Raw genomic sequence first — 27776 nt, 5'->3', positions numbered from 1 at the left:
TTCTTTGGATATATAGAAAAGTACTATATAAAAAAATTAATACAAAATAAAAAATACATGAAGAATATGTTTTTGTTCGTATTTTCTTGGTGATTTTTTAAACTGCTGTAAAAAGTCCTTCTCGGTAGGAATGAGAGCCCTGGCAGAACTCCTGCTCATTCAACACTGAAACATGAAGTCTCAACTCAACTTAGAGAGAGAGAGAGAGAGAGAGAGAGAGAGAGAGAGAGAGACGAAGAGATTGAGTGAGTGAGTGAGTGAGTGAGTGTGAGAGAGAGAGAGAGAGAGAGAGAGACAGAGAGAGAGAGAGAGTAAGATGGAGCACTTGTGTGTGTACTGTATGCATGGCGTACTTGTGGGTGGGACTGTGTGTGGGGTGGATCCAGGACAGGTATGTACATTTAGCTCACCAGGTCAGGATTTTATGCCATGGGATAAAGTCTGTTCACCACCCCCCTATGTATACATATACATTTGGAAAAAGTACTCAATTTATTTTAGCATCAGTTAAAGTTATCATTGTCATATGGGACCACTCAGATGGTCAACCTAAATCACAACACATAGGCTACATGTGGAAAAAGAAGGCTACTTCATTTAATTTACCGGTAGTTACTTAATTACTTAAGTAAAAGTATCAACACTGCAGTGTACGAGTGTTATGTTATGTTGTCCATAGACTGTTATGTTATGTTGTCCATGTACATCTATAAGTCTGTGTACTCGAACTTGAGATACAGTGTACTTGATATGTATTGTGTACTGCCTGTACTGTAGCATACTTTATAGATAGGCTATGAGAGACATCTCAGCGCCAGCAAGGTCAGGCTTGCTGCATTAGTCATGTTACTTATTTGTCTCATATCTTGTTGTCACGTCATTATGATCCAGCACTAATAAACTAATAAACTAATAAACTAATTAACTAATTAACTAATAAACTTTGTGAACTTTTAGCATGATACTGTCTCGTATCTCGTTATTTGTTCTCCCGCGCCCGCCGCCACAGTCGCCGTACCAAAGGAATACTTCAACTGGATTATCACACACCACTGCAGCCTGCATACACTGTCAGAACAGAACCAGACGAGAGTCCAATTAGAAACTACAACGAGTATTGGCATCAAAATATACTTCAATATACCAAAATTAAAAGTACGGTACTCATGCAGAATTATCTATATATAAATGCACCACGTCTCATGTCTGTATGTATGTGTGTACGTCTGTAATGAACGTAACTCGATAACCGTTCACCACACCGACAGCTAGGGCCCCTGCCCAGTGAGCCAGTGTCCATATATGGGGCTGGCCTGTTCTGACATCACAACACACTGAACTCCATATATAGGAATAAAGGGACACAGCCGGTCTAGTGTCTCAAATTTATAAAATAAATTATTTTGAAAATAGCAGATCTACAAGCTCACAATGCGTTACATTGTGAGATTATGGCTCTTGAGTTTTTGTATAAAAATCTATAAAGTAACTAAAGTTTTCAAATGTAGTGGAGTAACATGTCTCAATGTCTCTGAGATATTGTGAAGTAGAAGTAAAAGTAGAATTGGAAATAAATTCCAGTAAAGTCAAAGTACCTTGATTGTAGCCTACAGTTGCCCAGTAGTACTGTACTGTACTTGTCTTGAGTACACAAGTTACTTTCCATCACTGTGAACTGATGGATTGGTGATTCATAGTTGCAAATTTATTCAGTTCACTTCAAAACCGTTAACACTGATCATTGTAGGCCTACTGTTGTTGTCCCAAAGACTACAAATATTTCCATTGGAGTTACATACCAAAGAGGGCCCCGGACCCGACGTTGACAAACAGTGTGACATCATGAACCACGTGGACCACGTGGACTGGAGAGCAAAAAACTTTCCCGTCATGCCTTTCGTTATCCAACATGGCTGCGCCCTGGCATCGGCGTGTGTGTAAACATGTTTAGACTCATGGATAAATAAATACATGTTTTCATAGAACACTTTCCTTGCAAGTTGAATCTACGGAACATTTTTATCAACCCCGAAGAAACTCGTCTAAAATGAAGAACAAATCCAAGTCGTCGTATCACAAATCTGAGAACACTTACAGGGTGAATATTCAGTCAATTAACATGTTATCATGTTGCTATCTGTGTGACTATCCAGTGTTTTAGATGCGAGTGTTATTAAAACTCTATTATATGGTAATGATATGATTATGATATGATATGACATGATATAGTACTTTATTGTCAGTTCACACTGAAATTTGTCTTGCGATCCAGCAGCCAAGTATGCAGAACGCATATACACACATTTGACATAACACAGAGAACAAGATATATATATATATATATATATATATATATATATATATATACACACACACACACACACACACAGACTGTAGACATGAAGACGAGAGCAATATCCAGTTATCCACCGCTTAGATTACGCCATGGCTACTACAACTCCTGATTAATAATAAGGGTCTTCTACAAATCTACACAGTAAAATAACCCTGCACAGTTTAAACCAAGTGGACCATTTTGTACCATCTCATAAATTAAACACCCATGTTATTAAAACTTAAATGATCACAAAGTTGTCTGTTTTTGATACAGTGGGCGGTATAAGATATTCATCTAATCTTATCTTAATTAAATCACTGTAGTTATACTGTATATTATTTACTATACAAAAACTATTATTACATACATTATACATACTGTTTAGTGTTTATAGTAATGGATATATTATAATGGATAATGCTTCTTCCAGTTTCTCACTTTTGCTGAAAGACTTGCCAATGTCAACATCAATGTGATCCATCGCATTGATAGAACTGGTGCCTATGCTGAGGTATGGAGCCATTCATATATTTAGCACCTTTATTATTTCTCATGTGTGCCAATATATTTATCATTACTCTTTTGATTGCCTATAGATGTTAATTTAGTCTTATTTCCTATCGCAGGAGGTAGAAACCTACTTCTCGGAAGCACTGACAAAATGGAAAGACCTCAACTTGACAGAACATTTTGGTATGTATGTATAAGACAGAATACTTTCAAAGTTGTTCCTTAACAGCTGCTTATGATGAACAACAATGCCTCTTCCCCCACACACACTAATTGTAACGAGCAACATTTTAGTGGCTTTAACAATGACGTCATGTGACAGTCTACAGATGAGTCATAAATCTGAATTTATTATTTATTTTATTTATTCTTTCTTGTAACCAATCTGTCTATGTTCCCATTTACACCGGTGGACGTGTCTGTGTCACATTATTTTATGAAAATGTTTGAGAACTACTGACAAACATGGGTTTTTCAGAACACTGTCATGATTTAGAAGACATTTGTAGAATCTGTTCTCAGGTCTTAATGAGTATTAATACAATATAATTAGCACATCTGCAGTGGTTGGAAGTGGTCTTCTCCCTACTACAATTGAGACTCGCCGTTGCCGGTCATACAATATTATTGGCTTGGAAAAGCGGCCAAAACAAAAATATTATAGTATGATATCTCAATATAAGTACAACGTAGCCAAGTGGGGATGCCCTCTTTATGCTATGTTTGGTTTCTCATGTGGGAGAACCGGGTTCGAAGCCCAGGTAGGACATGCAACGCAGCACGAATTACAGCTTGGAGATTACTGTGGCTGGAGTGAATCGCAAATTACATCTCAGGTGTGTCGACTCAGAGTCACAGCGCACTGCCAAATATCCCCCCTGCAGTAGTTGTGTAAACAAGAATTGGCTAACGTTTATTTGTTTCCGATTCCGTAGCGAACTTCCAGAAAGAAATGTCCAACAAGTGCCAGTCATTCAACCTGCTGGTGTTCCACCAGAAGTCTGTAGTGGAGAGTCTGAAGACCCACCTGGCAGTGAAGAACAGCATGGCCTTCCAGCCTCTACTGGAGTAAGTCCTGACCTGACCAACTCTCAACCCTTGAGATAAATAATATTTCTTATTTTATCCCTTCACTGTCGAGTCCTGAGAGTATACACATAAACACATTAATCTCTGTTAGTGTACACACATTTTGTCCAAGTTACAAAAAGGATACATTATTTTAAATTAACACTAAGGATTTCTTACTGTGTATTTTACTGTGTTTTTACTGTATACATGCAAGGAATTTCTCAGTGTGCTTTGTGCGTTACAGTGAATAACGACAGTATTAAGAAATATATTTACACAGTAAACTCTCGCCAAAGGTGTCAGTGCTGTTAGACTAACAAATACATTTAGAACAGAAATAGAGTTTAAGGGAGAATAAATACTAACCAAATACACAGCAACAATTATTGGTTAGTTAATGGTTCCCCTTGAGGGTGTTCCAAAGTGTCTCCAGCTTAATGATTGGTAATTCTCAGAGTTAAACACCAATGATTTTATAGTTTAGATATGGGTTCCCAGAAATTGTATCACATCGTCTAATGCAGAGGTTCCCAAACTGTGGTGCGCAAACACCCTCTAGGTCTAAGGGGTGCGTGACATGAAAAAGGTAATTGCAGTTTTATGGTGTTATTTAGCAGAAACGTCAAAATCCGGCAAACCACTGTTGTAAAGAGATGTATAGCTGCATGTCTCTCAGGGCAGTGACATTCTGTGATTATTTGCCATAATCATATTAAAGAATTGATAATTTCAGCCAAATACAACAAGACTTAGTGTTGCGTGGGGGGTGCGTCAGCTTGGTCAGGAGGTAACACAGGTGCACGGCCCAAAACGTTTGGGGGCCGCTGGTCTAATGTATATCAAAAATTACTGGGATAGTATCTGGGTGTTGTTTTTTCACCCAGTGTCAATTATCTAATGTAATCCTGGGCACTTCTTCTGCCAACCTGGGGGGGCATGAGGAGTCTTCTTTTCACCTGACGGGAGAGTTTCCCCGGCCGGACGTAGCGCGTGGAAGGAACACGTTATTCCGACCAGTTCCTTTCCCCTCCATCAGGCGCCCTGGCTGGCCAGGGGGAGGTAGTTTAGAGACCAGGATTACTGCATGTTTTTTGTGAGGGTACCTACCCTAAGGGACACGGGGAGAACTCCACACAGAAAGACCCTTTCGCCAACCCCGCCTTGGGTATGGGCACTGATGGCGTGGAGGAGAGAGAACACGTCCCCAGCGTCCACAGCGCACCCAGCGAGAATCGAACCCAGGACCTTCTAGCTGTGAGGCGACAGCACTACCGACTGTGCCCCCATCTACCTTCCTCTCATCCTCCCCTCTCCTCTCCTTTTTTAGCCTGGTGGTCCAGCTGGCCCGAGACCTGCAGACTGACTTCTATCCACACTTCTCTGACTTCTTTGTCTTGATCACCTCCATCCTGGAGACACCAGACACAGAAGTGCTGGAGTGGTCCTTCACCGCACTCTCCTACCTCTACAAGTACCTGTGGAGGCTCATGGTTAAGGACATGGATAACATGTACCGGTGAGAAGCCGCACCTAGTTTCATGACAAGGAATATTAAGTTTCATCTTTAGTTTTTCATCATTGGAAGGAAAATTGGAGTAAATACATTTAAAATGATGGAAAACAAAAGGGCCATTTGCGCTGTATGTGTGTGTAATATACTGTAGGTGAAATATGCATGGGTTCTTCTCTGTGTAGTTTGTACAGCACGCTGTTGGCCCACAAGAAGGACCACATTCGCAAGTTTGCAGCAGAGAGTTTCTCCTTTTTGATGAGAAAGGTGGGTGCATATCATATATCATATCATATATCATACATCATCTTACTTGTTGCATTTGTGGTGCCCCCAATGGGTCTAAGTGAATTGACTATGGGTGCTGTGTTGTTTAGAAGCCTTTCAATATGAAAATATGAGTGATTGGACGATACATTTATGTTTTAGTAAAATAGTTCATGGCACCTTCTTGCTAATATGTAAATTGTAGCCAATCGGTGTGGAATATAACAAATCGGTATGATACACGTGACTCCAGAGATGATGATTTGTGTGAGTTGTGAACAAGTTGTAATAGTAGTGAAAATGCTAAATAGCGGACTCCAGGGATTTATTTTCCTTCGATTGTATGACCTACGTTTAAGAGTTTAAATTGGCCTTATAGCCCCACCATGAGACCGATTTGAACAGGGTTCTACTATAATGTTTGATCCGTTTAATCCCCCAGGTTGCTGATTTTGACGGCCTGCTGAATGTGGTGTTCTCAGACCTGGAGGAGCACCCTGAGAAGGCTGACGGTGCAGGGCAGCTGCTGTTTGAGATGTGCAGAGGAGTCTGCCACATGTTCCACTCATGTGCCGCCACTGTGAGTATAGGAATAACTTCCAGAAAAAAAGCTACACAAACATTTTGCCATAATAGTTATCTTAATTAATCCGCTTGATATCGGCTTGTCTCTGTTAACTCTTCCGATCTCTGCGGCTGTCTGTCCTTCAGGCGTTTCCTGTGGCCCTACGGAAGCTGGGTCCTGCGACCTGTCCGGGGGTCTCTCTGCCCTGGGACTCTGTCAGGGACGCCCTGGATCAAATGGCCCAGGCTGCCACCCAGCATGTGTACGGAGAAAACTTCCTAGTGCTGTGGGAGTCTCTACAGGTAATGCACAGAGTAGGACCAGACCAGAGTAACATCCAGTTGGACTGTGAGGGAGAGAATGAATGAATTATACGTCTTGAAAGTGTAAGGTGCTTCTAGGATTAGCAGGAATCTAAAATATTTTTACAGAGAGGAGGAGAGGAAGTAAAAAAAATATTCTATAAAAATACGGTGTTTCAAACGGATACGATCTTTGTCAGGGCAAGAACGTTCTCGCATGTAGATCTGCTGTTTGCCAAATGTTCGTCAAAGTCGCCTATTATGATGTGGCCAGAATAGGTGCGCAAGGTTCATGCGGTTAATTGTGTTTGGTTATTTCAACAACATCTCAAGCCGTATCCACTATACACTGGCCACAATATAATAACATTATTCTTCTCGATATAATGAGGGCTGATGGTTGTGTGTCCTCCACTGCCCTCAGGCCAGTGTGGCAGAGGTCCTGGGTGTCTTACGGACACAAGGAGACGACGACACCCAGGCAGCAGAGCAGCTGGAGAGGTTGCTGTTCATTTTCCACACCCTGGTGTCCCACAAGGGTGGGGGAAAGATCACCAAGCCTGAGTCCGTGTGCCAGGTAAGGTTAGGGGGGTCGAGGGCTCATGGACAATGTTCTCATAGTAGCAGATATAGATGGTTTATTTGTCACACTCTTACACAAGTATGTGCAGTGAACAGACTGCTAAAATATACATATACAAATAAGGTATAATGGGAGTAAAAAGCATAGCAGTAATACAGTGAAAACGTGTGTAAGTATCAGCTTCATTTTTCTAGTGTTCCAGTACCAGTTTTAGCTGTTCTTTTGTTTCATCACTTCCAATTTTACCTGTATATCCTGATTCATGCATCCTTGTGTATAAGCGTTGTCTCCTGATTGGAGCAAACATGACAATGTATTTTCTGTTTATTAAAGAACTGGAGAGACGCGAGACCCGTATTACTGAACAAGCAACGATGACTAGAATTTAGAGCAAATTGACACTTATATAACAATAATCTTTTGACAGCAACAGCCGACAAGCTCACAAGGTGTGACAGTGCAACTCGTTGCGAGCTTGTAGATTGTCTATTTTCAGCATGCAACGCTGGCGTGCGACTAAGCATAAATGAAGCATACGACATACGTTCTCCGTGCTTTGTGCTCTCCTGCCTGCAGATGGTGTTACAGGTGATCCTCAGTCCAGGTCTCTCAGCCTCCTGCTCACGTCTGCTCCTCCAGAGCATCTCCTCTCTGCTCCTGGGGGAGCACATGCACCTGTCCCCAGCACTCGTCCAGGAGATCATCCAGCAGGTTTGTGTTTGACAGTGTGTCTGTCTGTCTCAGTGTGTGTGTGTGTCTGTGTCTGTGTGGTGTTTCGAACTTAGGATGCATGCCTACACTACTTGCGCCCATGGAATGCTGGGTGACATGACATTCTTGTTGTATCGCGACATATTCCTTGATTTTGTGGATGTAACTTTGCTGCACCTGAACTATTTATGTCCTATGCAATTTCATCTGTGTGGACATAAATACATTGTTAAAATGTGTGTGTGTGTGTGTGTGTGTGTGTGTGTGTGTGTGTGCTGTGTGTGGGTGTGTGTGTGCTGCTGAATATTGTCGTTGAGGTATTTTCACTACTGTATGATGAAGTGCCTGAAAAGTTGAAATATAGAGATACAAGGTTTCTGCGTATATATGTTTAATGTATATGCATTTCCCTGTCTCTGCTCTGGCCACCAGGTGTTTGCCAGCAGAATAGAGCAGGAGCTTCTCCTGGAGTTCACCAAGGAGATGTTCTCAATGAACCGATTCGAACAGGTTCGATATATCTCTACATGATCTCCCAGTCTTTGGGACAGTACTCGATGCTCTGACACATAAATTACTTGGTTGCTTGGATTACTTTTATGTCACTTGTTTTTCTTTTCCTTTTTTGTCTGTTTTGGTGTTAGCATTACGTTATGCTTTAGCTATTGAAAAATAGCAGATCTACAAGCTCATAGCTCGAGCTTGTAGGTCTGCTATTTTAGAAAAATCGACTGACATAGAAACATAGCTTTTTCAGAAAACTGTCAGGATGTGTAAGACATTTTTAGAATCTGATCTCAGGTCAAAATGGGTTAAGCAAAAAAAATAAAACATCACTACGTGCCGAATTGTTTCTGTATGTGACACTAAAACACCTCTCTTTGTTCCCGTCACTCTCCATAATGTCCCCGTCCCTCCTCAGCTCTTCCTCCCCAGCCTGTTGAGGTGCACAGCGGGACTGGTTGGCAGCAGCGACCCCGTGTCTCGTCACTGCGGCCTGGAGGTGTTGGTCAGTCTGATTCTGGCCAAGGCCCCTCCCCCCACAGCCGGCTCCATGGCCTTCGAGACCTACCCCCTCCTCTTCACCGTGCCACATGCAGGGTGAGACACCAACCACGTCCGGGAAGGTTTCAGCCTGTTTCCCAAGCTCCATTGACTTCCATTGTAAAATGAGTTTGTAAAATGTCCCAAAATATAAAATATTGATGAAAAAAATGCCTAATTAATAATAATCTTTATTGTCCCGAAGGATATTCATCTTCACAGGTCTGTTCAACACCAACAACAAAAACAGCACATAGTACAGAAAAACATAACGCCAAGACAATACAAAAAAACATGAGTTCCCCACTGTGTACAGAACCATCCTATCGGCGGGGCAGTTTGTTTAATGCCGCTATGGCTGAGGGGACAAAACTCCTACTGAAACGAACCTTTTTCCAGGATAAGGTTCTGTATCTTTGTCCTGATGGCATGAGGTTGAAGAAGCTATACAGAGGATGATCAGTGTCACGTGATATTGAGAGTGCTAGCCGTGTGATGGCATTATTGTTCATATCAGAAAGTGTTGGTGTGGGAAGTCCGATAATCTTGGAAGCAATACGGGTAATACTGAAAAGTTTGTTTCTATTTGCTCCAGACACAGGTGGACAAGACCCTCTTATAGACAAGTAGTCTGCTATATCGCCACACCGTAAAAAGTACAATTCACACTTATTATTAAAATTGCAATTAGGCATTTTAGCAGACACGTTATCCAGAGTGACTGACCGTAACCCTGGTGCCATGAACTCTATTCAACCAACAGGATAAATGGTTGTATCATTTTGAGTGCTAATAAAATTAGTGCCATAACATTTGTAGCAAGTAGATATCATAATAGCATAAATTAATACTGTAAGTAGTAGCAAATGGGGTCTGAGTCTGAAGACGTGAGATTAGATGTGGTGTACCTCTCTGATTCTTAATACGTTTCTCCCATGCAGCATTGAGGCTGTCCAGAGCGGCGCTGCAGGCCCAGAGACGGAGGCCGGCTCGGTACCAGAGCAGGTGTTGTCCATGCTCGGCCTGCCCCAGGAGGACCAGCCCCTCACTGACCTGTCTCTGCCATGGACCGCTCTGGTCCTTCTGCCACACCTCAGGTACACTGGCATCACCTAGGCATGTAACGATACACTCAACTCACGATACGATACGTATCACGATGTGAGGTTCACGATACGATTTTTCACGATATTTTCAACACAATGATTTTCCAGACAAATGACCAATTTTAATTTTTTTAATCTTCCCCCCAAAGCTTTTTTAGTTTTTTCACAATTTTTATTTAACTACATTGCAAAGATAATTGCCTTCCTTGATGTATTAATGAGCATCAATAACGAGCATCACCTGGGCACAGTCACAGACACATATACAGCTCCCCTCTCCAGGCCTCTACTGTCTCATTTATCTCCTAAATCATGTGAATATGATGGAATATGATTACAGCTGACATTACTTATCACACACTAGCCCCCCCTAAAAAAACAAAAAAACAAAAACATTTTCTTTTTTTTTGAAAATCGATTTTTCTTTTTAATAAATCGATACATATCGTCGGGATATAATATCGATATATCGCGATATACGATATATCGTTACATGCCTACCAACTGGCACTCATTCTCATGAAGTTTCTGTCCTAAATGTGTGGTGATTTAGTCTTATTTATTTATTTTTTACATTTTAGACCACTAGCTTCCACTAGTGTGGTTCCTGCTGTGACAGCCCTCCTCAGTCACCTCATATGTGAGGTTGAGACGGCGAAGCTGGGAAAAGGTTTGTGCTTTTTTCCTATTTAGTTTTCTCTCTTCTTCTGTACAACGTAAACCGAAAAAAGAAATGTTACCACAATACTTGAGTCAAACTTGTCTCCATGATGCCGTATGCCAAATGTTTACAAATACCCAGCTCATATGATCCTATGATCCCCATACACAGTTGTTTCGAAACCCAGGCTGTTCATGATAATGAATGCACTTTAAATGTATTGTTCAGTTACTGTTACAACACTGTTACTGTCCCCTCCACCCGCCACACCTCTGGTTCTGAAGCATGTCGGTTCCGAGGACCCCAGGGGTCCTTGCGGGGGTTTCAGGGGTCCCCTTGCTAATTGATTGTTGGCATTTGTACACTCCCAGGGCTAAATTAACACTGAGGAAAAATCTCAGAGAGCTAAAAATGTTATCCTAATGCCTCAAACGGGAGTTCGAAATCCAAAAGGTTAAGAATTATTGCTCCGGGCGCCCGCTGGCCAATTGGTCCAGGCGCATGCCACATATAGGCTTTGGCCTGACAGCGCATCGCGTGTTGGAGTCCCATTCATGACGACCTTTGCTGCGTGTCTCTCCCCTTCTCTCCCTCCCTCTTTCCTGAATATATTCACTTGATACTATCAATAAAGGCAGAAAAGCCAAATCCACAGAGTCCACACTAATCAACTGTCATTTTCCGCCACCTCCCTGACCTCGTCCCCTCAGCTGGTCTGTTCGTGGCCAGACAGGCCCTAAGCTGTCTTCTCAACCTAGATGGTTCTGCTGAGCTCCTGTCACTGGTCCCAGTAGACAAGGTCATTTCACTCCTAAAGTAAGTACTCAACTTTCTGTGTCTTGTGTGTGTACTGGGTGTTTTAATGCAACCGTAGCAATGTTGGAGGGATGAAAGCCGTTATTAGCTACATTAAAGGAGAATTCCATGCTAGAAGGCTTTCTTACCTTTATTTGTAGTTGTTACGTTCCCACCAACGAGGTCCAGGTATTATTTCGTGCAAAAGCGCATTATTGGCTATTTCCCCTACCATAAGCCCTCAATGAATTGAATTGCATTGAATTGAATGGGGCATTGGGGTGTTGTGCTAATTCGCTTATTTCCATCGCTCAAAAATCTATTTTTGTATATATCCTCTCTTCATAATGTAAATACTAGTATCCCAAGCGGCACACTTTACTAATTTCGATGGAAATAAGCAAATTAGCACAAAAACCCAACCCCCATTGAGGGCTTATATTAGGGGAAATAGCCAATAATGCACTTTTGCACAAAATTACACCTGGACCTCTTTGGTGGGGACGTAACAACTACAAATAAAGGTAAGAAAGCCTTCTAGCATAGAATTCTCCTTTAAGATTGTTATTATATCATGTTAGATCCTAGGTTCCTGGTATCCTAGATTATTTGTAGGAATTAATTGTTTTTCTTTGCACTCTACTATGTGTCCATATACCCGTGTGTTGACTGGAGTTCAGGCCATTTGATCTTGATCTTGCACGATTCCCAAGTGGCCACTATAACCCCTGATCCACTGTCGCTCCCAGACGATAGAGTTGTTCATTTATCTTTCAAGGTTTGCAAACATACTGTATGACCATCATGTGAACATTTGACGTCTCTTACAGGGCGTTTCCCGCAGACCTGTCGGCTCTGTTGCTAGCTGACCTCTATTACACCCGCCTCTCTGTCAGCGGAGTCCAACAGCACCTCTCCCACAATGCACTGCTGGAGCTATACCAGATCCTGCGCTCCAACATTTCCTCCAACATCTCCAAGGCAAGAAGTTGCAGTATGATGAAGTAGTAGTACAGTAACAGTATGATGCGCCTTGACGTTATGAAAGTTACGAGGGGATTTGTCTCTGGTTATTTCACCAGTTGAGACCCATGTGAACTAAAACTATTATTCCCCTATATACTTAGGGCTTCTTACACCCAATCTCCCAGCCGAAAATAGCTGATCTACAAGCACACTGCGATGTACATCAGCTGTTTCCCCATAATAGGAACGATTATATTCCAAGTGGTTAACTTCAACTTTATTGTCAAATTAAGTTTACAAGTGTGAAGGAGGGATTGAAGGCTTGGGCCGTGGCTCAGTGGTCCAGGCGCCTTGGCTGGTGATCCTGTCTGGCAGTGTGCCGTGGGTTCGACTCCCGATCCCGACGGCCTTTGCTGCATGTCTTCCCCCCATCCCCATTTCCTGTCGGCCTACTGTCTGTCCTTCCATAAAAAAAAACATAAAATAAAGGCGAAAAAAAAAGAAATAAGGAGGGAGTGAAATTGTTTATACAACCTCCCTTGTTTGGTTGTTTCAAAAATGGTCATAAAAATAGGGAATACGGCAAGACTGAGACAAAGGATAACAGGACTCAATGTTAAATATACGCACATATGGTGCATGATCAAGAAGTAGAGAGAACATTTAGCAGGAAATGTCAGGCATGTAAAAGTTTGTCCATGTGTTTGTTCTTTTCCCAGATCCGTCTGCTCACTCTGAGGATCCTGAGTCACTTTGAAGCTGACCTTCCTGCACAGGCTGAGGTAGAACTCAGTAAATGAAGAACATGTCAACAAATATTATAATTGTACATTGGAGGGCCTGACTTATGTTTCATTTATACAACATTGTATGTCTCTCGCAGAAAATAGCAGATCTGCAATTTCACATTGTGTCGTGATACGACGCCTTGAGAGCTTGTAGAGCTGTTATTTTCACCGTCTGGCAAGGTATACAACGAGGCTTTAGCGTTTTTATTTACAACAGCAGGGCAGGATAGAATGCTAAACTCTGCATTGAAATTAACTTCATTGTACTGTATACACATACACAATATACTTTAATATGTATATGGTTGCGTCATGTGTGTGTGTGTGTGTGTGTGTGTGTGTGTGTGTGTGTGTGTGTGTGTGTGTGCATCCAGAGTGAGGAGCGCATGGAGGTTCTGCCAGTGTTTTCAGTGTGCCTGCAGGCTGAGCTGGTGCCAGCCACGATACATGATTATAAAGAGAAGCTGCTTTACCTCCGGAAGCTGAGACACGACCTAGCTCAACCCTGTCTGCCCCAGGGGCCTCATGGGGCCTTCCAACAGGTACACACTCCACTCAATGTCCATTTTGACGTCCTAGCTCAGTGGTCCAGGAGCCTTGGCTGGTGATCCTGTCTGGCAGTGTGCCGCGGGTTCGACTCCCGATCCCGACGGCCTTTGCTGCATGTCTTCCCCCCCATCTCTCTCTCCCCATTTCCTGTCGGCCTACTGTCTGTCCCTCCATAAAAGAAAACCCATAAAATAAAGGCGAAAGCCACAAAAATAATACATTAAAATAAAAAGGAGGAGGGAGTGAAATCCATTTTGGTTCCTATACTATCAATCGTTTGATTGATTGGTGGAAAACAGTCTCTGTTATTCTTGTTTATTTCCTCAAATGATGGGATTACTCATGCTGTTTTATGTGTAAATGCAGTGAGTAAAATGTATTTATACGTTATTTTGGTTGTGTTTGTTTCTCCTTTCCAGGTGCCCCTCCGTTATCTCATAGCAATGCTGTTCATCAACTTTAAGCCATTGTGGGCCCCAATCATTGAATTATTAGTGTAAGTGTATTTTACATTATAATGTTGTCCTAACAGATATACATTATAAAGGGACACATTTAATTTAAGGGGACGCAGTGTTTTTCTGCACCAGGCAAGAATTGCGTAGTTCACGTTGTTAGCATTTCAACAGACAAAAGTTATAACATGTCAAGATATCCCTTTAATAGACATAACTAATTAATACAACTACTGTAATATGTCTGTATCTCCGTCCAGGAGCCATGCCAGAGGGATGGACAACAGGGACTTCTGGAAGGTTTATCATGAACACCTGGAAATGGTAGCAGAGCTGGCTGGTAAGGAAAGGCTGATAGGACACTGGTATAGTTGGTGGAACATGTTTGGATGAGTTGCATAATGAGCTGGAAACTTTATTTATTTTCTTATTGATCCACTTGTAGAATAGGGCCTGCTAATGATGGTTTTCTACCTGTCAAGGTTACTGTCTATAAGTCAAATTAATATTTGTCCTGTCAAGTTGATTGTGGCTTTATTGTTAAATATTACAACTGGGATCATACGCCTATGGGTTATCTTCCCAACAAATCAGTACGTCTTTTAAATGTAATTAGCATTGTTTAGCTATCACTTTTAGGACAGGGATACAATTGCTAAAATAAATATGAAAACTAATCAAAGTTTCCCAGAATATTTACAAAAAACACTTATTATAAAGACAATGTTTGGAATGAAACGCCCACGTGAGAAAACGTTCCGCATTATCACAACACATACTGTAAATTGATCCTTTAAAGACCCACACTATTTTGAGCCTAGTTGCGATGATCGGAAATCTCTGCCGACTGAATGTCTCTGTTGCTTCAACCCACACACATACAGTTGTAACAATGAAAGCAGGGAGATTGTCCTCAGTCTCTAATAAATGATGCGTTTAACTTGACTGACCAGTGAGTCTATGTACTGTAGCATCCATTTTTTGGACAAATGTCCCCTCTTGTGTACTTCAGAAAAGGAACTGAGGGAATATGAAGATGACGAGGACGACACGGGGCCGTCAGACCTGTGCAGCGAGCCTGGCTGCGACGTCATCGAGAGCGGGGAGGCGGGCGTGCTCTTCCTGGAGTGCCTGAAGCTGACCTGTGACCCCAGCGAGAGGACCGACTTCACCAACTTCCGGGACCAGCTGTGGAACGCCATGGCCCAGGTCCCCGACAGGGTGGAACCTCGGAGCAGGGAGCTCAGCCCCCTGATGCTCCGCTTCATCAGGTCAGAGAAACCCTTTTATTTTTTATTTTTTTATCAAAGTTTCTTTATTAATTTTCACTCTGAAAGAGCCACAACCCCGGTATCTTGTACCATATGAAATAAAAGGCACATAGTTACAAATATACATAATAGACAGAGAAACCCATTTCTAGCCCAAATTTATACTTTGTCTCATGACAGGGGCACTGCATGCTCTCTTCTTTTCCATCTCTTTGCCAAATATAGCAGATCTACAAGGTGTGCTTGTAGATCAGCTATGTACAGGAATTTAAACTAGGAGTATTTACGGGTCCCTGGAGGAGGGCAAATTCTTTTTCTACTTTAACCCAGTTGCGGACTATGATTCAGATAACCACACAGGGGCTAAGTGTCGGCTCCAGGGTTGCCTGCTGGCTCGATTGCATTCGAGTGATAAGTAACTTACTGGTATTTATCGGTTGATTTTCATACGAAACCGTTGGTCTTGCTCAGGGACGTGTAGAGTCAGAATCAGATGGTCTAGATATAATCTGATTCTCAGACGGCCTTTCTAAGTTTCTACCCACTCGGTTATAACCTCCCCTAAATGAATAAAAGGTCATTTAGTTTTAGTCACCTGAAATGTTTTAGTCTACGTGGGTCAAGAAAATAGATGCTCTACAAGCTCACAATATGTTGCGCTTAGACGCGTTGTAAGCTTGTAGATCTGCTCATCTCAGAGCAACCCAAGCAACATAAAATGTCTTGTCTTTTAGTTCTACTGGGTCTCTTCTCTACTAGTCCCTCCATACCAGTTTAGTCTAGTTTTTATTTGTTGACGTCTTAGTTCTGGTCATTTTAGCTTTGTTTTTGTTCAGTTCCCGTCAGTGAAGAAAGGTCATCGACTAACCTCATAGTTTCAGTTGACGAAATGAACACTGCACTAATGAGTTAATTAACCTCCCTGCTGTGCTCCACAGGAACGAGTTCTTCCCAGCTGACCTACTGGTGGCGCCCACTCAGAACCTGAGGAAGAGGAGCACTGTCACCGAAGAGTCTGCCATGGAGGACGAGGAGCCCACTCAGAACCTGAGGAAGAGGAGCGCTGTCACAGAGGAGTCTGCCATGGAGGAAGAGGGGGAGGAGGAGCAGGAGGAAGATGAAGAAGAGCCGGAGGACAGTGGGAGACAGCAGAGGAAGAGGCCTCCTAGGAGAGCCGCCGCCAAGTAAGACGACCAGGACAATGGTTTTGTAATGTGTCTTACTCTCTTTCTACTAAATCTATATTACGGTAATTACCTACTGCCATTTAAACTAAAGGACCATACTGGTGATCTGACTTGTTTAGCCCACTTACTACAACTCCTGTACTCTCTGCATTACTACTGGCAACCATGTGGTGGTATACACACATATATAATAATGCCCGCCCACACACACACACACACACACACACACACACACACACACACACACACACACACACACACACACAGACATACACACTGGCCCAGTGGCTGCAGACATTTAGCGCAATAAATCCGAGTACGCTTCTGTGTCATTTTAGAGAATTGCAGAAACTTGTAATTTGCTGTCTCGGGTCTGGAATGGGTTAAAATGATATTGCTCTAAACTAGAGAAATGACAAATGACAGTTAAAACTATACACTCATTGTTGTGTAGCTTCATATGTGTGCCATTTGTCATGCCTTGCCAATGTTTCTTCTTGGCAATGCTTGAAATACTGCAAAGTGTTGCTTGTGTGAAGATGGTTCTGAAGTGTCTACTGTATGTTTGTTTCTTACTCCCATAGACAACTAATGGCCCATCTAAAGGTGTTCTCCAAATTCACCAACCCTAATTCTCTCTACCTGGCGGACAGTCTCAATGAGCTGTACAATCAGGTAATGTTACTGTAATACATGCACCCACGTAAAGAAAAGGTGTCGTTGGTCCATGTCTTTGAAACAAATATATCAGTCTCATTATTAGCATGTTTAAATTAAAACTGTGGAATGAAAATGGTGTTTAGTTGGATGGCCAAGCTGGATGCGCAGCGTCCCCTAGTCTCTGCGGTGCTGGGTAGCAACTATACACCTCCTGCGCCACAACTGTTTGTTTTTGAATTACTACTGATTGTTGACCATAGTGACAGTGACAGAGGTCTGTTGGTATGATACATGTAACATAAATGTTTCTTTTTGCTGTTGAAAAATGTGATCAGACTCATAACCTGCATGTTTAAATGAAGACATTGTTTCAGGGGAAACGCTGGAAGATCAACGAAACATCTGAACATTGATGCTGTGATTGCTAATATGCCTCTGTCTTGTTTTTGTAGTTGTTATGTCACCAGGAACAGCAGATTCAGAAGGCGGCCCTAGAATGCATCATCACTTACAAGGACGACAGCATCATCCCATACAAGTAAGACAACAAATGGACTTTTGAAATAATCATCGCTCTCAGAGTTATGGTGGTCCTTAAACGTTTGAGAACCAGCGGTATTGTAATTGTATAGCAGATACCTAAGTCCGCCATACCTGGACTCTGACAGAGTGATGAAAACCGGTTCCGGAAACAGTTCCAAATGTGATGGAACTGGATTCCGGTTCCTCAGTGTTGGATCCGTTTCCTCCGGTCTGATTCCGGATCTCAACCCTAGTCTCTCTCTCTCTCTCTCCCTCTCTCTCTCCTCCTCTCCCTCCCTCAAAGGAGGTCTTTGTGATGGTCTTTGATAGGGATCAGGGTTCTCGTCCGCAGGGCCTCTTGGGTAACGGAGATCTCCGCCGCTCACAGGAATGTTGTTAACATGCCCGACCGCCACAGCCACTGAATCTGCTCTATATACAGTATATCCTCCTCCTCCTCTGTTCCGCTATTAAGCTATCCGTTTACCGCACCATGGCCGCCCCGCGGACGGATCCGTCGTTAGGGGCAGTTTCACCTTACGAGCAATGTCTGTGCCTCTTTGTGCTGCCACAAAGGACGAAGTTATCACACTGACCCAGTTTCTGGACAGAGACTAGCAACGCTGTGATGATGACTCTGTCATCTGTTGGATTATACTGCTACATTCAATGCTGCTATAATGTCTAGCTGGACCTTTAGACTAGAGGTTCATACTACACACACACACACAGTAAAGACCTCATGTAACCAAATGTACTCTTGTACACTTTTAACGTTTAATTCATTCATTCGTTATTTTACTGTGTAGTCCAGTGCGACATTGTTTTCTTTATGCTTAACCAGTATTATAAAGTGTACAGTATAGATATCGAATGTATATACCCCGGCCTATATAATTTTCCTATATAAAAAACAACAGAATTATTGTTTTGTTTACCTTTTGTAAGCTGATGGCATTATTGTGCTTCTGTTTTTGTTGGTTATGGTACTTTTTATCCCTGAAGAAATGTATTCTTGAACTTTGAACTTGGCTTATAGTCACAGATGTGATGGAGAAATGGCATTCCATAATGCTGTGCAACAGGGCACAGGGGTCTTGTAAAGGTGTGACCTCTAGTGGCTGAATGGTATCTGTCTACTTATAGCATCATCAGACTTCCAGGTTTCCAACACTTGCTGGAAAATGGCTCTGGAAGGCCCATAGCATTACGGTTAACACCGAGGCAGAGATCGGTGTGTTGCTCTATTGAGTGAGTGTGTGTTTATTGTATGTTTCTAGGGAGAATCTGGAGAGGCTGCTGGATGACCGACACTTCAAAGAGGAAATCGTTCTTTTCAACATCTCAGAGGAGAGAGAAGTGGTGAAGGACTCCCACAGGGCCACGCTCATCCCGCTGCTCATGAGGTGTGTTTAATTGTGTGTGTGACTGTGTGTGTGTGTGTGTGTGTGAGAGCTCAGAGCTGGTCCTTGTCTGCATTGTTTGAACGGTCACCATGATTTACAACGCCGAGTCTGTGAAAAAAACAAAAACGTGTAGTGACTGGTGGTAACGTGTAGTGGAAGAGACGTGGTTTCATGCAGCTCTCCCCAAGTAGGAGGGTCCGCAGTGACTGGGACTGCATGGGGGGAATTGGAGTAAATTGGGAGAAAAATGAAAAATCTGAGAAAAGAAAATGCTCGATGTTCTATTCTACCAACAAACCCTGTGCGTTGTCACTTCAGGATTCTGTATGGCAGGATGCGCAGCAAGGCGCGCAGCAAGCTCCAGGGCAAGGCGGGCTCCACCGCGCGCACCTCCATCGTGCTGCGCTTCCTGGCGGGCTGCCAGGCGGAGGAGCTGGGCATGTTCATCGACCTGCTGCTGGAGCCCGTCTCCCACCATGGCCAAGGTGCAGTATGACACAGTGCTGTAGAGCAGGGCTCTTGTTCAGTATTGAGTCTATTGACACAGTGACCCCATGCTGTAGAGCAGGGGTTCCCAGTTACAGACAGTTACAGACCAGAGTTGTTTTCGTCTACTAAAACTAAGACGAAAAATGTTCGTCGACTACCTTTTTTCACTGGCGAAAACTTAAATGGTAACTAAATGCAAACTAAGCTATGATGACTAAAACTAAGACTAAATATAGACAATTTTCGTCAACACATAAAAACTAGACTAAAATGTTAGGAAGGGACTAGTGGACAAGAGTATAAGACGCAAGTCATTTTACACATGGTTTCATGCTGAAAATAGCCGATCTACAAGCTCGTTGTGAGCTTGTAGATCGGCTATTTTCAGCATATGTGAAATATGTCATTACGACGGCATCAAGCCCCTCCAAAATACATTTTAGTCTACTAAATCAACCGTAGATTTATTCGACTACAATCTTATGATGTTTAGTCGACTAAAACTAGACTAACACGAAGACATTCCAGGTGACTAAAATGTGACTAAAACTAAATGAAAACTATTCAAAAGGCTAAAATCTAAATTTCCTGCCAAAAACAACGCTGTTACAGACCCATAAGGGTCCATTTAGTTACAAACTATCATTTAGCTGGGGACCCCCTGCCTCAAGGACCCAGGGGGGTCGGACCCCACTTTGGGAATCACTGCTGTAGAGGAGGGGTCTTCAACGTTGTTCATTCCAAGGATCCCTGAGCTGATAGGGACATGAAGCAGGGACTCCCCCCTCCCCACCACTGCATATTGTATTATATTGTTGCAGATTCAATCTATTCATAGATTTCATAGATAGCTTCATAGAATTGTTTTGCAGCACTTGTCTATCATCAATGTTACATAATACGTTTTTTACACATTAGCTTCTCTATTAATTCATGTTAATGTGTATTTTCAGACATTATTTAACCCCTTAAAGCCTCAATACTCAACTTGACCATTGGCTCTGAACATGGTTTGCTCTTTTGTCCCCCGCTACACCAAACCTCTTTGCCAAAAATAGCAGCTACGAGGCGCGGTGAGCTTTTAGATCATCTTTTTTTTGGCTAATGTTCCCCTCACTCCCCTCAGAATCCTCTCAGATTGAGGAACCCCTGGCCTGTAGTTAACCCCCTAAGGGTCCTGGACCCCCTATTGAAGACCCCTGCTATAGAGTGGGGTGCACACCTGAGTGGACCTGGAAAGTATTTAAAGGATTACTCTTATGGTCCATTCACATTGGGTGCAACGCAATTTGTTTGAGCGACACAAGTCATTATTATGGCCGCCAGCCGATGCGTTTTTTGGTGTGCGACACCAGCGTGCCACGAAACATAAATTAGGCTTTAGAAGTCATTAGCACAGCATTTAACCTAACTGCCCCCTCCTCCCTCAGGTCCTTGTCTGCCTGCAGTGGAGAAGGCGGTGGCTGACATTGACCTGTCGGCGGTCCTGCCTCTGGGTCGCCAACACAGCCTTCTGAACATCGTCAACACAGTGATCCACAAGCTAGGCCACCTCATCCACAGCCACCTGCCCAAAGTCCTGCAGATTCTGCTCTGCGTCACAGGCTCCGTGTGCAAGATTCTGGACAGCAGGGATCAGGTGATGACCGCCACTCACCGGTGTGCACACATACCCCACACATGCTCAGAGTGTAAATATAGACCCTTACAGGTCCATTTCTATATGCATGATGGAGACATCTTTTAGGTTGTGTATCCGTTGGGAACCATCTACCTTTTTGTGCACTTCAAAAACATTTTCAATCGACATTTAGTACGACAAATCATTCCTGTCCGTCAGTCAGTCAGTCCAATGTGCCCAGGTGACACAGCTCAATTTACCAAGAGCATATTTTTTTAATTATTTTTTTAAAAGATCTGTTTGGGGGCTTTTCATGCCTTTATTGATAGGGAACAGTATACAGACAGGAAAGGGGGAGAGATGGGGAGTGACACGCGGCAAAGGCCGTCGGGGCTCGGGAGTCGAACCCGCGGCGCGCCGTCCGGCTGGCTTGGACGCCTAGGTGTCCAGACGGTTGAGCTAACCGCCCGGGCCCCAAGAGCAGCTTTTAGAGGAGTGATCTGTCTTGCTGTCCTATACGTATTGAGAAAGGACCTTGTGTGTATCTTTGAATATCTCTCCATCCAGTTGAAGCCGGGTTGCATCAGTCCTCTGAAGAACCTGAGGCGTCTGGGCATCCTCAGGGTGCAGGAATTCTTCGACGGCTTCGTCCACTACAGCTTCGGTCCAGATGAACTGGACGCAGTGTTCACAGCTGTGGTCTGGCCTCAGGTAGGTGTCTCACTAAAATGTCATGTGTGGTTGACATATACTGTATGTCTCATGTATTGTATCTATTTCGTTATGTGTGTACAACAAGGTTTTGTATTTGAAATGCCATCCAAACCATTTGCTCATGTTTTCATCCCCAGGTGTGTCGTCTGCCAACAGAGAGCACCTACTCCCCCACGCCTCTCCTCAAACTGATCCATGTCTGGAGCAAGAATGCCAGGTGAGGAGCCACTTTAATTATATATAATATATGTATGTATCACGCAGGAATGCACCAAGATATCGACTTTACATTTTTTCATAAAGGCTTTTATCACTGTCTGTCCCTGTCACTTTCTTCCTGCCTCCTAATGTTTAACTATTTTGTATGATGGTGTTGCGTGCTGAAAATAGCCGTTCTACAGAGCTTTCCAGATTGTCTGTTGCCACGCAACGTCTACGACGTGTCTGTAACAACATGACTCCATCCATATTTGGATTAGGTTTCGGCCCGTTCCGACCACCATTCACTTCCATTATAAGATTAAAATGTTTTCAATTTCATATTTGAGAACAAATGTGTAAATGTACTACCTTGGCTTACTGGCAGCGTGGACAAGAACTTTGGCAGCTCATCAGTCCAGCTGTTTGTGAGATTAGACACAGACAGACAGGTGCGAAAACATAATTGGACATAATCAGGCTTCATTTCTCTCTCCTCTGTCATGTCTTACAGGTATTTTCCCCTCCTGGCAAAGCAGAGAGCCGGTCAGGCAGAATGTGACGTTCTCCTCAACGTCTTCGCACTCCTCTCTGCCAAGAATACTTCCCATGCCACCGTTGCCATGGTGATGGACATAGCCGAGTCCCTAGTAACGGCGGCAGACTTTGTAGCCTCGGAGGGTGAGGAGGGTGAGGCTGAACTGATCGTCAATGGTTGCGTTTTCCCACAGCCAGCAGAGGGTGATCTCCACACAGCAGGTCAGTGAATGACCTGTCCAGATCACTGGACAGAAATGTTTAAAATGTTATTTAAAAAAAAATATATATATATATATATTTAAAGAAAAAAAGATACTAGTTTATCAGGCCGTGGCCCATGATTATCATGGCAAACCCGTGAATAGTGTTTGTGCCAAGTGCAGAATGCACGCATACACACACCCTACAGAGCCACACAGCAAAAAGCATATTGTTAATGTAGTTATATTTTATATTTTTATTTATATTTTATATATTTTGTCAAAATGTGACGTCTCTCTCAGACATGTTGACCCAGGGCTCCAGACTGCTGCTGCCCCACATCTCCACCCTGCTCAACTACCTGAGTGGTGTCGTACGCAACACGGCACGACTGAAGAGGAAGAAGTTCAGAGTACAGGTGGCCAGGGAGCTCAACATCCTCTCCAAGTGAGTTTATGTGACCTGGCACATGTTTTTATAGTTTCAATGTACTAGATCATGTATTTTGTGATATTATGCTGTTGAGACGGATGCTAGGTTCTTGGTTTACCTATATGATCCTAGATTACTGAGGCACTGCATTTGATCATGTATGTGTTTACTTTGCTTACTGTAAATCGCTCTGATTAAAGAGTGTCTGCTAAATGCCTACATTGTATTGTATGCTATTATTGTATGCTATAATGGGACTCTGTTCTTCAGGAGTTGGTTCTAGTTGTACGGGCCTCTGTTCTTCAGGAGTTGGTTCTAGTTGTACTATGATCTTCTATTTTTGCAAAGTAGAGCAGTTATTTCCATTTATATATTTTAAAAGTTTAAATATGGAGGACGGTGGAGGAAGGTTTCGGCCCGTTGTTATTATACTGTACGTACAGTAAACTCTGAGGGAATCAGAATATTTGACTCTTTGCCAACTGGACATACAAACCGTGGTGATAATTATGAGATTTCTTTTTCCAGGATTAGTCGATTTGTGAGTGACAAGGAGCAGAGCTCGGTGCTCATCAACCTGTTGCTGCCATACCTCAGCAAAGGACACAACTCCCAGGTGCGACCCACTGATTTGTCTCTCCAGAATGTAATGTGTTTTGAGCTTTGCTGCTATTAGTACAGCAAACTAACGTAGTGTTGTTTACATGCAGTAACAGTAACTTTGTAGTTAAGTCTTGAGATGAGTGCAACAAGAAACTATACTTTTAAGAATTCCAGTTGTACATTCCCAAGAGTTAAATGAACACTGATGATTTGACTGTGTAACAAAGTGGTCCTGATGTTTTATAGTATACTGTCATTGTACAGCTATGTCAATCAAAGATTACCTGGTGTTTATATATGTGTGCTATGTACGCAATAATATACTGTATGTGTGTGTGTGCACTATAGGAGACAGAGATCGACATCCTGGCTACAATCCAGAACCTACTGAGACAGTGTTTGGAGCCATCGACCTTGCTCAATCCTCTCGGCAAACTTTTCTCCACCATTCACGAAAAGCTGCCCAGACAGGCCCTCACTAGTGTCTTCCAGGTATGGGGCGCCGCAGACGCCACCATATTTTTTCACCTGCATCTTTTTAACTTTAACATTGTCGTTATTATAGTGTTAAAATTGTTGATAGTATCTGTCTTTCTGTCTGTCAGTGTTTCTGTTATCAGTATAACATTGGCTAAGTTTTTATTTCTTTACAGACTCTTTCAGACCTGGATCCCTCATTGGCATACATCACTGATGTTGTAGCCAAGGTGCGTCCGTTGATTCAATAAAAACATTTATAAACTCCCACTCCCACCTAGTTTCTCTCTCTAATACACAAACACTACTAACTGTTTTACTCCCTGTGCCCTCTCCAGTTGAACGCGTTTGACAGCCGACACTTAGACGAGATCTACTTTGACGTGCGTCTGCTCGCTTTCCAAGACGCCACCAAACGTATCAGAGAGATGCAGACGCTGGATATGAACTACATCAACACCATCATGCACAACTGCTTCCACACGTTTGAGGCAAGGGGGCATTCCATTAAGCTCCTGGACATTTTTTATACGTTATTTTTTCATAATTGGGAAAATTACTATTTGTCAGCTTTCCTGCACATTGCTGTATACTGTTAGCATTCTCCATTAACCACTTTAGACCTGACGTCGAAATAAAAGTCTTCTGAAAGAATATATATATATTCAAAGATTTGTGCCGCATTTTCACGACCTACAAGCTTGTAGATCTGCTATTTTTCAATAGCTATGTATAACATAATACTAACACCAAAAGGGGTTCCCGCCCAGAATGGGTTAAACACTAAACTTAGTTGATCTTAAGGGCTATAAGTAGATCCTCTAGAATTTCCCTCAGTACACCACCTTGTACTGCATTGTGCATTGCCTATTACAGTTTATTTTCTTTCTTTTCTTTTCTTCTTTCTTTTTTTGAGAGAGAGAGAGTAGGGATGTGTTCAGTCGTCCATTGCTAGCTGAATGTTAAGAAGATAGCTTGCGGCTACGTTTTACTTGCGTTTGTTGCATGGAGAATTGTAAAAATGCTAGTTTATGATGCAATAATAAAACAAAACATTTTTTAAATCCATGTTTCCTATATATTTTCTTCCTTTAAACATGTTCTACATCTCTCCTGTCCTTCCTTCCCTCCATAGATTGGAGACATGTCTTTGGCAGACAATGCCACCCTGTGCTTGTCTGCGGTCATAACCCAGCTGGTGGAGGCTGACGACGAGGAGGCCTACAAGAACATAGTGCAACACACCATCCTGGATGCTGTACGCAAGGGCCTCCACAGCAAGATGGAGGTAGGGGCGGAGACGCATACACACGGCATACAACACGTGCACACAACCCCACACAGTATTACTGTCCGTGTTAACGGGAGCCTCACCTACAGCAGTGGCTGCGCATAATAGTAGAATACTGTACGTAAAGGATCTTTGCAGACACATATGCATACACATGTACAAAATTCCACAGACAGTTTATTCACCACAATACTGTAGATCAGTAGTCTCACGTTGCATCGCCTACCGATACATCTGGGGACTTCTACTGTAAAAGCAAGGTCGTTGCTAGAACAGTAGCGAGAGAAGAAGCCACTAACAAACATACTCCGGGTCACCGCAATATGCCCCTGGCCTGTAGCCTTTGGATTGGTTCTTCTGCGGTTCAATAACAATTATTATGCCCCTGGTCTGTAGACTTTGGATTGGTTCTTCTGCAGTTCAATAACAATATGCCCCTGGCCTGTAGCCTTTGGATTGGTTCTTCTGCGGTTCAATAACAATATGCCCCTGGCCTGTAGCCTTTGGATTGGTTCTTCTGCAGTTCAATAACAATATGCCCCTGGCCTGTAGCCTTTGGATTGGTTCTTCTGCGGTTCAATAACAATATGCCCCTGGCCTGTAGCCTTTGGATTGGTTCTTCTGCGGTACAATAACAATATGCCCCTGGCCTGTAGCCTTTGGATTGGTTCTTCTGCGGTTCAATAACAATATGCCCCTGGCCTGTAGCCTTTGGATTGGTTCTTCTGCGGTTCAATAACAATATGCCCCTGGCCTGTAGCCTTTGGATTGGTTCTTCTGCAGTTCAATAACAATTAATATGCCCCTGGCCTGTAGCCTTTGGATTGGTTCTTCTGCGGTTCAATAACAATATGCCCCTGGCCTGTAGCCTTTGGATTGGTTCTTCTGCGGTTCAATAACAATATGCCCCTGGCCCCTGTAGCCTTTGGATTGGTTCTTCTGCGGTTCAATAACAATATGCCCCTGGCCCCTGTAGCCTTTGGATTGGTTCTTCTGCGGTTCAATAACAATATGCCCCTGGCCCCTGTAGCCTTTGGATTGGTTCTTCTGCGGTACAATAACAATATGCCCCTGGCCTGTAGCCTTTGGATTGGTTCTTCTGCGGTTCAATAACAATATGCCCCTGGCCTGTAGACTTTGGATTGGTTCTTCTGCGGTTCAATAACAATTATTATGCCCCTGGTCTGTAGCCTTTGGATTGGTTCTTCTGCGGTTCAATAACAATATGCCCCTGGCCCCTGTAGCCTTTGGATTGGTTCTTCTGCGGTTCAATAACAATATGCCCCTGGCCCCTGTAGCCTTTGGATTGGTTCTTCTGCGGTTCAATAACAATATGCCCCTGGCCTGTAGCCTTTGGATTGGTTCTTCTGCGGTTCAATAACAATATGCCCCTGGCCTGTAGACTTTGGATTGGTTCTTCTGCGGTTCAATAACAATATGCCCCTGGCCTGTAGCCTTTGGATTGGTTCTTCTGCGGTTCAATAACAATATGCCCCTGGCCTGTAGCCTTTGGATTGGTTCTTCTGCGGTTCAATAACAATATGCCCCTGGCCTGTAGACTTTGGATTGGTTCTTCTGTGGTTCAATAACAATATGCCCCTGGCCTGTAGCCTTTGGATTGGTTCTTCTGCGGTTCAATAACAATATGCCCCTGGCCTGTAGCCTTTGGATTGGTTCTTCTGCGGTTCAATAACAATATGCCCCTGGCCTGTAGCCTTTGGATTGGTTCTTCTGCGGTTCAATAACAATATGCCCCTGGCCTGTAGCCTTTGGATTGGTTCTTCTGCGGTTCAATAACAATATGCCCCTGGTCTGTAGACTTTGGATTGGTTCTTCTGCGGTTCAATAACAATATGCCCCTGGCCTGTAGCCTTTGGATTGGTTCTTCTGCCGTTCTTTAGTTCTTCAGAGTTTTAGCAACAAAAGCTGTGAGAGGTGAAGTG

General features: G+C 43.1%; 1 protein-coding gene across 1 annotated transcript in view; it reads left to right on the top strand.

Moving 5' to 3' along the window:
• Positions 1 to 1933: 1933 nt before the first annotated feature.
• The window catches only part of utp20 (UTP20 small subunit processome component), a 39523-nt gene continuing 13680 nt past the window's right edge, over positions 1934 to 27776 (top strand). The window contains exons 1-36 of the mRNA XM_083757443.1: positions 1934 to 2098; positions 2769 to 2849; positions 2965 to 3031; positions 3784 to 3916; positions 5247 to 5435; positions 5615 to 5696; positions 6139 to 6276; positions 6408 to 6563; positions 6988 to 7140; positions 7723 to 7857; positions 8290 to 8367; positions 8780 to 8958; positions 9843 to 9998; positions 10589 to 10677; positions 11379 to 11484; positions 12294 to 12444; positions 13149 to 13211; positions 13592 to 13759; positions 14186 to 14262; positions 14482 to 14561; positions 15234 to 15492; positions 16431 to 16676; positions 17264 to 17354; positions 17792 to 17877; positions 19142 to 19267; positions 19586 to 19752; positions 21187 to 21395; positions 21945 to 22088; positions 22229 to 22308; positions 22804 to 23048; positions 23333 to 23477; positions 23991 to 24078; positions 24414 to 24557; positions 24719 to 24772; positions 24881 to 25033; positions 25678 to 25830. Of these exons, the coding sequence (XP_083613569.1) occupies positions 2048 to 2098; positions 2769 to 2849; positions 2965 to 3031; positions 3784 to 3916; positions 5247 to 5435; positions 5615 to 5696; positions 6139 to 6276; positions 6408 to 6563; positions 6988 to 7140; positions 7723 to 7857; positions 8290 to 8367; positions 8780 to 8958; positions 9843 to 9998; positions 10589 to 10677; positions 11379 to 11484; positions 12294 to 12444; positions 13149 to 13211; positions 13592 to 13759; positions 14186 to 14262; positions 14482 to 14561; positions 15234 to 15492; positions 16431 to 16676; positions 17264 to 17354; positions 17792 to 17877; positions 19142 to 19267; positions 19586 to 19752; positions 21187 to 21395; positions 21945 to 22088; positions 22229 to 22308; positions 22804 to 23048; positions 23333 to 23477; positions 23991 to 24078; positions 24414 to 24557; positions 24719 to 24772; positions 24881 to 25033; positions 25678 to 25830 (4722 nt within the window). The 5' untranslated portion in view covers positions 1934 to 2047. The remainder of the gene's footprint in view (positions 2099 to 2768; positions 2850 to 2964; positions 3032 to 3783; positions 3917 to 5246; positions 5436 to 5614; positions 5697 to 6138; positions 6277 to 6407; positions 6564 to 6987; positions 7141 to 7722; positions 7858 to 8289; positions 8368 to 8779; positions 8959 to 9842; positions 9999 to 10588; positions 10678 to 11378; positions 11485 to 12293; positions 12445 to 13148; positions 13212 to 13591; positions 13760 to 14185; positions 14263 to 14481; positions 14562 to 15233; positions 15493 to 16430; positions 16677 to 17263; positions 17355 to 17791; positions 17878 to 19141; positions 19268 to 19585; positions 19753 to 21186; positions 21396 to 21944; positions 22089 to 22228; positions 22309 to 22803; positions 23049 to 23332; positions 23478 to 23990; positions 24079 to 24413; positions 24558 to 24718; positions 24773 to 24880; positions 25034 to 25677; positions 25831 to 27776) is intronic.

Source organism: Protomyctophum parallelum (genome assembly GCF_964188405.1).
Source record: "Protomyctophum parallelum genome assembly, chromosome: 22".
In the NCBI taxonomy this organism is placed as follows: Eukaryota; Metazoa; Chordata; class Actinopteri; order Myctophiformes; family Myctophidae; genus Protomyctophum; species Protomyctophum parallelum.
Note: the sequence above shows the minus strand (reverse complement) of the source record. Positions and strands in the feature narration are given on the sequence as shown.